Source organism: Mus caroli, unplaced genomic scaffold (genome assembly GCF_978045245.1).
Source record: "Mus caroli unplaced genomic scaffold, Mus_caroli_1 scaffold_19, whole genome shotgun sequence".
NCBI lineage: Eukaryota > Metazoa > Chordata > Mammalia > Rodentia > Muridae > Mus > Mus caroli.
Genome location: NW_028227274.1, coordinates 41322213 through 41335124, shown reverse-complemented (window position 1 = coordinate 41335124; position 12912 = coordinate 41322213). Strand labels below are relative to the sequence as shown.

The following is a 12912-nucleotide window of genomic DNA, read 5'->3' as shown; positions in this document are numbered from 1 at the left end:
CATTTCTGTTTCATGTCTCTTTGGTTAACCAATGCCTCAAAATTATTTTTCCATCTCGTATCTCACTTTTATTATCTCTTGCCCCTCTGCATTTATTGATGAGAATCTTGTGTTGAAGAGTGGTGAATTTTTGTACATCACTCCCTCTCCTTCAGCTCTTTAGGAAGCAAACTTTCCTTCATGGTATGCTAGGTATTTTTAAAATCTATGTTCTCCATGTCACATCAGCAATCAATTCAATCTTTATCCATTTTGTAATTTTCCATATAAAATTTCTTTAGAAAATTATAAAGTGCCTTGTATATTTTGCACCTAAATAGTGCAAGTAGTTAGAGAGTTTTGGCTGTTCTTCATATTGCCTTCTGCATCCCATTCTACTACAAACAGGATAGCAATCTGTTTATCCTTCCAGATCTTCCTCCTGTCTACACAAAAGCATGATACACAAATTGTGGTCTCTAATCCTGGCTGTTAACTTGATTACATCTGGGACTAATTAAATCTCAAGAATTTGGCACACCTGTTAGGGATTTTTTTTTTCTTGATTGAATTTTATTTGAGGAAGGAAGACCTACTATAAATCTGGATCATTTGAGGTTTGAAAACCCACCCTAAATCTGCACTAATTTACATGTGTAGATTTAATTATTCTGTGCATTTTGACAAGAATTGCATTCTATTTTATGGGTCCAACTGTAGTGTGGCTTTTTTTTTTTCTCAAAATATAGATTAAACTTGCTTTGGCACACAAAATAAATAAACGTTAAAAATTATTTGGGGCCAGAGAAATGGCTCAGGGGATAAAAATGCTTGCTGATATGTATGATAACCCAAGTTTGATCTCTTGGATATATGGTGGAAGGAGAGAACCGACTCCCAAAAATTGCTCTCTGACCTTCACAATCATGCTGTGGAGTGTATGTCACACACACACACACACACACACACACCAAATGTAAAATAGCCTTGGAGATAGTGTGCAGCTCAGTGGTCAGTCACTTAGCATGCTGAAGGCTCTTGCCATGTTCCCAGTATTGGAAAAATAAAACAAACAAAATCTCTCAAATTAATAAAATCGAATTTTATTCCTAGTAACTCCTGCCATGGTTTTAGTTACTAAGTCCTAGCTCATTGTTGGATGTCTCTTGTTCTCTTGCTTCTCTCTCTGCTCCTTTTCTGCCCTGCTTCAAGTCCTGGGCTTTATGCCCCGCATTAAGCGTCGCCGTTGCTTCCACACTCTCCTTCATTTATCACATGGTATCAGTAGGAGACTTGAGGGAAAGGGACAGGGAAGTCAGGGTATTTTTCCCTCCTTGATTCCTACTGGGGGTCCTGACGTGGCTGACTGTATGTATCCGGGGAAGGAGTATAGCTCTCTGCCACACAGCCCTCAACATATAGCAACCCTTTCCAGTTCTTTCCAGTTTTAGGAACCACTTCCTCCTCTGTCACCTTCAAGGCTGAGTGGTTACCAGTTCTGAGTTCACGCTGTTGGCAGGCCCTGGATGTGCGTGTCCAGTGAACTTCCTTAACCCAGGTCCACACTGTGTCAGACAATCCCATCATTAAATGCTGCTTAATACCTCAAGGTCAATGTTAACCTCTATTTCCTGCTGTTTCCCGAGTGCTAAGGCGACCTCTAGACTATCCTTTTCTCCTCCTGCTGGCTGCTATTTTAAGGGTAGTTTCTTTATCTCCAGTATAATCATTCTGTCAACCTAGTTCTTTTTACAATTTTTTAAGTCTGGGATTAAACCTCATATATCTTTCTGAAAAAAAAAATGGTTTCTAAGAGTTTTCTATTATTCACAGAGTAAAACTTGAATTCCCTAAGTGTTTGCCTCCCATCTCTGGCCACTGTTTGAATATTCTTGGTTTCAGGCATCCATACCAGGTCCTCAGTTTCCTACTGGAAAGCATTTCTTACATTGGAAACCAATTCTCCACTGACTGGCTCAGTGAGGTCAGACTGTGAGTTCACCCCATCAATTCATGGGGATGATGAAAGCACATTAGTTAGCATTTTATTGCGGTTTTCTTGAACCAAAGTATATAAACTTATGACCATTTCAACACCTAACAAATTTCCAGTAAAAGTTGTAAATCACAGTAATCAATACTGTCATAAATTATTACTTCCTAGTCTGATCAGGAATTGTTCTGACCATACCTGTGTGCTCAAATCAGCAATTCAGGCTCAGGTCAGACAAGGCCTGTGTGAGTTTTTTGATCACTACAAAACTCTCTCTCTCTGTCTCTCTTCCTCTCTTTCCCTCTCCCTCTCCCCCCCTCCCCCATCTCCCTCTCTCCCCCCACTGATAACATTGTTGATAGCAGTCCAGTTTCTGACTGGAGTCTCTCCCTTTGCAGAATGCATGACCTTGTTCACCACCATCGAAGCATCACCACAGAGTCCCAACCACCACGCAAAGCCTCAGTGTGCCACTTTTACCCACTCAGCCCCCTGCACGCCCATCTGCTGGCACTCGCTATTACTCTCTCTAGTCTTACCCTTTTTTGTTTTTACTCTGCATTTTTATTTGTGCCCCTGAGTTACTTTAATTATTGTTTCATTTCTGCCTATACCTGACACCCTGGCTAATCATCACGGAAGCCTTTGTTTCAGTACTGAGTTATTAAGCATGTTTGTTCTTAGAATCAAGACCAAGGATGGACTTTTGTGTTTATTTTCTGATGACATAGGCCCAATGCTCACAGGACATGAATTCTGCTCAATAGCAGCCTAGTCCCACTTCCTTAGAACACACACACACACACACACACACACACACACACAGGGGAGGGGAGAGAGACAGAGAGAGTGAGTTCACCTATAATACATGGGTGGGTTTGAAATTCTCTATCTAGAACAGAAGCAGTAGAATGTGCTTATGTTATAAAAGGGGTGGTACTAGAATGCTTTTACACAATAAGTGCTGGATCGCCCAATAATGGCCATCTGTACTTGGCAATGGCTGAAACCCCCATAGCTGCTCAGTTCATGAAGCCAGATCCCTCAGCTGTTTAATCTCACGCAGAAGACCTAGAAGATTCCAAAAGAGTCTCTGCTCTTCAGTCTGCATCAGAAGGATGAAGAAAGAATCTGGGTCTAACTGAAGCTTAGGATGTATTCACCATCAAGAAACAAAATCCGGCAGGCAAGCTAGACCAATTCCTTCCTTGGCCATCCTTTATCTGGGTGGTCCATGAAATGCGCTTCCCTCTCTTCCCAGTGAAAGAGGCCCTTTTCCTTTTAGTTAAACTTTCAGTTGATCTTTTCTGGTCATTCTCAAAGATGTATCTTTCAGTTGACTCTGGACCTTAGGAAGTTGACACTCAAAATGAATCCTCACAAAATCCAAGAGACAATACAAAATCCAAAGCAGATGGTTTGAAGCCGGTCGTCAAAGCTCTGGGTTTTCTTGGGTCTTTCCTGGATATCCCAGTAGGCTCTGAGAGCAATGTGTGTTAGATGGTTTAGTGTTGTGAAAACAGCTACCTTATTGTTGTGCTAGCATCTGTGAGTTTAGCTTTTCTCCTAGTTTACCTCTATGGCTGTGGTAAACACCATGACCCAAAGCATCTTGGGGTGGAAAGGGTTAATTTGGCTTATGCTCCCACATCACAGACTATCATTGAGGGAAGTCAGGGCAGGACCTGAAGCAGAAGCCATGGAGAAAAGCTGTTGACGACTTGTTCTCCCTTGAAGTTCAAGCTCAGCAATCTTTCTCATACCTCCCTGCACTGCCAGCCCAGGCACGGTATACCATACACCATGAAGTGGACCCTCCTGCATCAATCATCAATCAATCAATCAATCAAAAAAAAACCTGTCCCACAGACTTGCCTACAAGCCAACCTGATGGTGGCATTTTCTCAACCAAGGTCTCCCCTTCCCAATCTATCGATTGTGTCAAGTGGACAATAAACTAACCAGCACAGCTTTCCTCAACATCTACATTAAAAAAAAAAAAAAGATAAAGTGGAAGTCATAGGACAGTATCTGAGGTCATACTTACAAAGCCTCCACTTACAGGTCATCTTGTGCCCAACTCTCGATTTCACCTTTAGTCTCCTGCTCATGACATAAGCATTCTCATCTGTGTTCTATAGATTATGAATGTGTGTTTAAAGAGACATATTTCTAGCCATCAGTCAGAGTTGCAGGGACAGATTAAATCCCTTGTCTAAACCCTACATGCCAATGTAGTGACCAGGAGACAGATGCAGCCCATGCTTCCCAGCTCCCTGAGTCCTGTGCAGCTCTGGAAAGTGCCGTTAGTGTGTGTGTCTGTCCAGAGAGCATTTTTTCCAGTTTCCACCAATCAAACACCCAGTGAAGCCTATACCATATTTCCCCGTTCTGACTTGAAATACCTATTTTCTGAAAAACTACATTTATTCCCTATTGGGGTCCTTACACTCGTCCTCTCAAGCAGACTGTAAGGTGATTCCCCCATAATTTTTTTTCTCTCAAGAGCTGCCTAATATCTGAGAAGTCTCTTCCATTCTACTTTGGGTCCTGCTCTTGTTAGCCCATGTTAACATATATTCTTATTATTACATTTTTTTTCCTGTAACCTTTATTAGACTTGCCTATGTTTTAGTGCAGCAATGGTATTTTTAAAAATTATAATATATAATATATAGTATATAATAATATATGATATATAAACATTTAATTATGTTCATTAAATATATAAATAAATGTTTACATATATAATATATATTATATATAATATAAATATATATAAACATTTACTGCCAGGCAGTGGTGATGTATGCCTTTAAATTCAGCATTTGGGAGTTAGAGACAGGCAGACCTTTGTGAGTTTGAGATCAGACTGGTTTATGTAGTAAGTTCTAGAACAGCCAGGGTATGTAAAGAGACCATGTTACAAAAAACAAAAATTAATTAATTAATTAAAACACATTCATTTATTCATGCATTTGTATGTGTTCATGGGGAGGAGATATTTGTGAGGAAGGAGCACATACCAAGATGTGCAAAATGAAATTAGAAGATAATTTTACAAAGCCCATCCTCCATCTGCCATGTGGATTGAATGCAGGACATTAGGCTTGGTGGCAGATTTTTACTAATGCCACCATTGTGCCAACTCCAGGCTTAGAATTCTTGTTACATCATTTCCCTTTTAGATCAAGGGGAAAGTATGGTACTTGTCTCTTCCTAACACTCTCCATACACTTAGCAACCTTTGAAGTGAGATAGTCAACTGAGGTCATCTTCTTGAACACTCTTCAAGGCAGCTGATTACAGAGGGAATTGGAGTGTTTTAGCTACATGTATCCCTAGGTTTACTATTTGGGGCTTAAAGGCATTATATAAGGTTAACATTAAGTAGATAAAAGCAGAGATTCAATGAGGATATGCCAAGCATCATGAAGGAGGCGTTCAGATGATTTCTCTGACCATTGCAGATCCCGCTGACCTACAAGAATGGGAATTTCCTCTGCTCCTCCCGTCCTGGGCTAGCTAGCATCATTCCCTCCAGGTTTCTTTACCCTGCCTGACCATCCTCTTAAGCTTATCCATGTCTAGACTCCCATTGAAGATTGACTGTTATCAAGGAGCTGAGATTAAAGGGCCATCTAGAGTTCATTCCCCTGTCCACTGTGACCTAGGACAGACCCCATCACTCATCAAGCCCTTTGATAACTACATCTTTAAAATGGTTGACATGAAGTTCTGGCAAGAGAAGAATGCATGTGGCTGGCTTTGATGTTCAAGTCCCAGAGACATACACCACGACCTGGTTCATACCCCTGTCAGCTACTGCCTTCTTCATCCATTTTCTTCTCTTCCCTCTTTTATCCATTCAGGGTCAAACCCAAGATGATAAATGAAAGCAGTGCTTTCTATATATTTTGTACTCCGCATAGTGGGCTACGTCTTGAATGGGGTCTCTCAAGTTCACTTGCATCCAGCAAGCCTCTGTGGTCCTTTGTGTGTTTAAATGACAAGAAAGTGTGTTTGAGACATTTATCCCTACCAGTTTAGGAGTTTGGAATAGGTTATCCCGTCAAACTGTGCTCTAGCTCAGGGAAGACTCAGAGCTAAGAACTTACATTGCTCCTGATTGTCCATCTTCATGTGGAGCTTTTTCTCTCTGTGTCTCAAAGTTGATTGTCACCCTGGGCCCTGGAAACAGATCCACGTGCTGGGTGAAGAGCGTGGGCATGAGCCAGTTTCAAGTCCTCACCACCCACTCCCAGTCCCTGCTGAAAGGGAGTAGATTCCTATCTTTCATGAGGGCTGAGTTGCAGAGGAAGAATGACCTGGAAGGACCATGGGAACTTGCCCTGTGGGGGTGGGTTTATAAGGAGACGCCTTGGCTGCCCTTGGTAAGAACACAGAACAGCTGCCGAGGGCAGGCTGGGGTCTAGAGACTATGAATTCCCTACATGGGAAGGTCTGTTGTATTTTGATTAAAAAAGTGTTTGCTCAACACATTTTTATGACAAGAGCTTTTTAGTGTGAATGATAATATGAAAGATAATGACTCACACGCACTGGGAATTTAGTGTTCAAGCAGAGGTTAGCACTTCACAGAGTTTCCCTCCAAATCCTTACTGGAATTACAAAAAGATGACATGATTGTCCTTATTTTACAGACAAAGTGATAGAAACTCAGAGAGGTAAAGTCACTTGTCCAATCCCAGCTAGTGTAAGCCTCTCAAAAGGAATTGTATTCAAAGACTGGCTGAGTATTCTCAATGCTTAGGGCCTCATTGGTACCCTTTTCTGAATCCATTCCCACCCACCGACCATGAATTAATAGAACTAACTTAGAGAACCAGGTTCTCTCTGTCTCTGTCTCTGTCTCTCTGTCTCTCTCTCTGTCTCTCTCTCTCTGTCTCTCTGTCTCTCTCTGTCTCTCTTTGCCTCTGTTTGTCTGTCTGTCTGTCTGTCTGTCTGTCTCTCTCTTTCTCTCTCTCTGCTGCTGCTGCTGCTGCTGCTTAGGGGAAGAACATCAACAAGATTTCATCCATCTACTTTACCCAACCTGATCTATTCTTAAGGGTGAACGTGTTTTTAGGAAGTGAGATTTAATTGCCCAAATGGGAATTTATTTAAAATAACCACCTGTGCCTTCATCTACATGATAAAAAGATTCATGTCTGAATCTTGACAAAGGGACAGAGTCTGTTTGTGATTTCAATCCAGTTCACAGGAGACTTGATTTTGAAAAACTCATTTTTCTTCCTAAGTTTTCTTTTTCTCTTCCCTATAGGAATGTAGCTTTTTATTCTCAGCAACTGGGATGCCAGCAGAGTGTAGAACACATAGAGTTAAGTACTGTTCTGTGGCTGACCTAATAACCGGAAGGAAGTTATGAGAAAGGCTCTGACTTCAACTGGACATGTCTTCATTGCCGTAGACAGAAGCAGCACATGACGTTCTGTATATTAAAGACTAGAGGAGAAAGCTGTCAAACAATAGGTCCTTTAGGCTTGAGTTGCCGACTTAGTCCTTTCTTTCTCTATCCTACTTTGAATTAGCCATCATTCCATTCATCCCTGTCCTTAGCAACTTTAAAGACTTTCTTTTATATTATTTTTCCTTACTTGCTTTCTCTCGTTCTGTTTTCTCTCACTTGCAATTACTTTCACAAACTTAGAATTTTTAGTTTCTTTAATCATTACTAAACCTTAGTAAAAGAAAAAAAAAAAAACAAACAAACTTAAGACTTTTACCACACTTTAAAAGCCCTTACTACCCTGGCTCATAAATCAATTCCCTGATAAACTGCATTAACACCTTTGGGCCATAAGGGGCAGGTCTAATGCACTGATTTATAAGCAGAGGCTGAAAGTTAATGGATTCCCAAAGTTACCTACCGCAGAGAACTGGTCAGCAGTTTAAACACAAGACAGACTCCGTATCAAAGAAGAGAGTCCTGCCACAAAGAGCCTTTGACATAGATGTGAATATTTTTTTGGTACAGTAGCCTGGGAGGGGGGTGATCAGTGCTGTGCCAAACCCAGACCACTCCATTTGCTTGCACCTATAAGTGCCTTACTCTATTGCTTAGAGTAAATCACCCCTGAGTGTAGGTCCCGATCTGGAAAATAGGAACTTGAATCTGTCTCTAACATATGGTACTTTAAAAGGCTCTTAGTGGAATTAACAGAGATATACTAGTAAAAGTATAAATAGAACTGATATTAGATGTATTATGGTATGTACTGAGATGCGCTCTCTCTCTCTCTCTCTCTCTTTCTCTCTCTCTCTCTCTTTCTTTCCTGTCCTTTTCATTTCTGACACCAACCCTAGGAGGTAAAATAGCTATTATTTATATACTCTGTGCTAATGAAAGAAAACTAACAAACAAGTGAAAAAATAAGGCTCTGAGAGGGTAAATTCTAACTCGAGGTCACACACCTGTGGAAGTGGGTTTTTTTGTAGTTCTCATAGTAGTAGTAGGAAAACAACTAGATCTAAGCTGACCAACAGGCCGCCTGAACTCCTGCTGGGCTGCAAGACAGTAAAGGAGCTTACTTAGCTCATGGTGGCTAAGCAGACTCAGCTGCTAATGTCAAACTCCATTATGAGTATAGATACTAAAGTAGTTACTTTTCTGTTGCTGGGATAAAACAGTGAGGTCAAAAGCAACTTATGGAAGAAACAGTTTATTTTGGCTTACAATTCTGGAGGGAGAGTCCAAAATGGAGGGTGGGGGGAGATGGGAGGCATGGCAGCAGGTGGCAGAACAAGAAGCTGAAAGATCATATCTGCAAAAGCAGACACAAAGCAGAGAGAGCCAAATGGAAGTGCTATAAATTCTGGAAGCCCGCCCCCATGTGACATACTTCCTCCAAGGCTGGAGTGAATACCCAAACAGCCAACAACACCACCAGCAGGGAAACAGGTGTTCAAATTCCAGAGTCTCCAGTGGATAGTTTTCAGTCTACCACCATGAGTACTGTTCAAATTAGCCCAGAAAGCTCTGGAAATATCCCAATTCTTTGCTTATCCTTATATGACAAAGATTGGGCATTCTGAACTAGACTGTGGTTGCTCAGCTAACTCAGTGCCAGGAATACAAAAATGCAAACCCACAACCCATATATTCTTTATTGGCAATAACAGTCACACATGATGGGTTTGTTCCTACTGTTGGGTTTTGATTCTGTGTAGTTGTGAGGCTAGTCCGTGAATTCATAACAAACATTGTTTTGTGTGCAAAGATGACTAGTCTTACCTGGCTTGGGGGTAACCAGTAGTTCCACTCCTTATACCCCTCTGATAGAGTTTCTTAGTATCAATTGCTACAGTTACCTTTCATATTCTTAGTGTCTAATAGTTTGCCTAGGCTTCTTCTTCATAATGGAGCCATTATACATGGGATCAAAGTGAGTCAAGTGGGTTGCTGTGAGGGAAATAGACAGCAAGTTGAAGAGTCCCCAGGGAACGTATATTTTTGTGACCTGTTCAACATTTGATGTTTCTGCTCTGCATATTGGAAACAAGCAAGAGTATCAATAGCAACACTTATAACCCATGGATCAGGGGCCCTGCTGCTCCCCCCACCAAACCAAAACAAAACAAAACAAAACAACCTATATCAGGTTTACCACTTGTCATTGGATTCTGTTTAGATTCTTCCTCATTAAACCAGAAAGGGTTTATCTAATTACCATTTGAAGAGTGCCCAATGATGTGATCCCAATTGGGTTGATTCCTCTTGGGTCCACTACTGCTCTCCTTGTGTGGAACATCAAGGCTACCCAGAGAGCAATTACCCCTTTGCCAACCTTTGATGCTTGTCCAGGAAAGTGGTTCAGGGCTTAGGATCTATAGGTTATTCCTATTTCATAATTTATAGTTCAGGTAGAATGTGGCTCTTTTCCAAAAAACCGCTCACCACATAGGTGACCATGTGTAGTTAACCATGATGATTACTTCTTCAGGAAAATGCGACAGGAAATGCTGCCCTCCTTGACATCCAGAACTGGGCTTTTTTCCCCCAGTTTTTTTTTTTAATGGTATTACTCTGTGTCTTGGCTATAGGCTACAGGATATGTTAGAGTCATGTGTAGAACCCATAAAATACAGCTTTGTAGATGAGGGCAGGAACTGGGCATGGATAATTTGCTCATGTTTGCAATAGTTTGGAAGCATAGACCTAGAGCCTTCTCATAATTTTGCAGTTTTGTTAAAAGCTGAAATTATAAAATGTTTAAAATTGGTTTATTTATTTTGAAACAATCTTACTATATCACTCCGGCTAGCCTGGAAGCTGCTATGTAGACTGGGATGGTCTTGAGTTCACAGAGATCTACCTGTCTCTTGTTCCCTGGCACTAGAATTAAAAGCACCACCACTGCTGTCTAAGGTTTTCTCTTCAAAGTCAAACAGTACAGTCAAGTCATACAATTTGTGTGGTAGATGCCTTTCTACCTCATTCTATCTACACTGACAAAATAGAATCCTTGTCTATGTCTCAGCCCTCTTTCATGCATTTGATGAACATATAACAGCTCTGGAAAATGAAGACTGAAAGGTCAAATGACACATGTTCCCAACATGGACAGAGCTGCCTGCCTGATCAAGAGATAATAAACTAGCCTCTAGAGAACATGAGAATTGTGAAGAATTAATTGAAGTAGAAGCTGGTAAAATTTGCTCTAGAGTCAGGCAAGTGCATTATTTAGGCTAACGGTGTGACAAAGAAGATGGTTTTTCGATGCCAGATGAACTTGGAAAAAGGCACTGAGGACATATTTGCAAGGGCCATGGAATCTGATATATAACATAAATCCCATATTTATAGACCTAGCACTAAGCTAAATACTGGGCTTTGCAGGATCAGAATGAGGGCAGACATGTTGAGAGATCCCAGAACAAGAGAGGGAATAGATTGTGTGTGGTGGGGCCTCCTTTTCTACCTCCACGTAGCCTCTCTGCTACCCATGTAAAGTTTTTCTAACTCCTTAATTAATCTGTGTGTTTGACAAATCTGCTCCCCTGGTGATAAGACATGATGAAACTTCTTATTCTCATGCAACACCTGGAAGCAGAAGTTAAGAGGTAATTTTCTGTATTCCACATGGGACCCTAGCGCCATCTCTCATTTTCTAGTCTTGGTCACAACTTGCATTACTGAATCCGGAAGTCATCCGTCAATGGGACTTTCTTCTCTGAACCTCTCTCCTATTTGGAAGCTGTATTCTCCAACAGGGGACAGGAAGAGACATTAAAGTAAGGGTAGCGTTAAATGGTTCTGACCTTGACCCTGGTCTATCCCCTAAGCTCCATGCAGTGGAGAAGAGTATCATCCTTGAACACTGAGATGTAAAACTGCATTTTCTAATTTACCCGTGTTCCTTTGCTTATAACCATCCCACGTGTCTCAGTGCATTTTCATTCAAACTTAAACACTTAACCATCCAGTATGAGTAGCCAGTCTTCCTCCCTAACCTTATCTTGTTCCACTCACCTCCTCAAACATGAAGCTTTTGCAGACTGACTTTCCTCAGCTTTTCAAAGAGACAAGAATTTCCTCTACCTTGAGGTCTCAATACACATTGTCCCTTCTGCAAAAATTCTATATTGGCACCCCATGTAGATTTCTTTCCCCTTACTAGACCTTTCATAGTTTGTATCTGAATTAATCACACTCCCCTGTGGCCTATGACATTAAATCCACATTGTTTTATATCAGCTCTTTATTACTAAACACCCCCCTTTATGGTCCATGAAGGCAGTGACCTCCTGAGTCTTTTATACAACTCCATGTTCCCCATCTATATAATAGTAACCAATTATTTGCTGAATCAGTGGTCAGATGGCTGGATGGACAGAGGGATGGATGGATGGACTGATAGATAGACGGATGAATGAATGGATGAAGTGAAGATCTGTAAGTTGAATTCTTCATCAAATCCAATCAAATGATAGTCTTTATCCATGCCATAGCTCTGTTTAGCCAGTCTTCTGGGAATATTTTTCTAGTCCATGTCTCCTCAAAGGCACAGCTTATAACATTAAACTTATCTCCATCCATTCAGTGCAATCTGTGATCTCCAGTACTGACAACAATTTATATTTCTCTGATATACAGAACATATGTGTGTTTTGTAACCAACTAAGAGCATATTTTTATTATTTCACATTGGATCACTCTCAAATTTCATCTAAGTTTTTTAATGAGTTTATCTTTTTATGATTCAAGCAATAAGAAAGTATATTCATTCATAGTCAAAGAATATCATATAATTGTATGAACATGTTCTTATGAAACATTTTAATACCGTAGATACTAAAAAAGAAAAAAAGTGCATGAAGAGGATTGAGAGATACTGACTATAATGAAGCAAATCTAAATCATACTTTCTCCCCCCTCCCAAGTTGAATAACTACAATAATTTTTGTCTTTTTTCCAACAATGGTTCTCTTACTGTTTACAACTTCATCAGCTAACAAAATTGTGATGTAACTAGCATGAACTGAGTGTTTCATTAAGACTATATAGGTAATATAAATATTCCTAAAGCCCCATGACAATGACAGCTTGCAGATATAGGAAGTGAAACACTGGGTTTGTTTGAATTATAACTGGATCCCCATCAAATACAGCACATTCAAATGTGCAATGCACTGAGCACACAGAAGTCGTTTACCAAGTGTGTTCCTGCTGATGACTCAAAGGGCCAGTTGGAAAGACCCTGGCAACATACCCTTCCCTGAGGTCCTGCAATAGTGACTCATGTCTTCCTTCTTTTCCAGAGTGACCGCCTTCTAATCAAGGGAGGGAGAATCGTCAATGATGATCAGTCCTTTTATGCTGATATTTACATGGAGGATGGCTTAATAAAGTACGTACACGAAACCTTCTACTCTTCTACTTCCTTTCTCTTAAGGAAGAGGCTTCAGGTTCATATAGT

The 12912-nt window shown here is 40.6% G+C and overlaps 1 protein-coding gene across 3 annotated transcripts in view; it reads left to right on the top strand.

Moving 5' to 3' along the window:
* The window catches only part of LOC110284526 (dihydropyrimidinase-related protein 3), a 109446-nt gene that overhangs the window by 62001 nt on the left and 34533 nt on the right, over positions 1-12912 (top strand). For 2 of the 3 annotated variants that reach the window (XM_029472077.2, XM_085833714.1), the window contains exon 2: positions 12755-12843. In XM_029472077.2, the coding sequence (XP_029327937.2) occupies positions 12755-12843 (89 nt within the window). Of the gene's footprint in view, positions 1-2958; positions 3159-12754; positions 12844-12912 lie in introns of those variants that run through there. The other variant, XM_085833715.1, reaches the window with a different exon arrangement.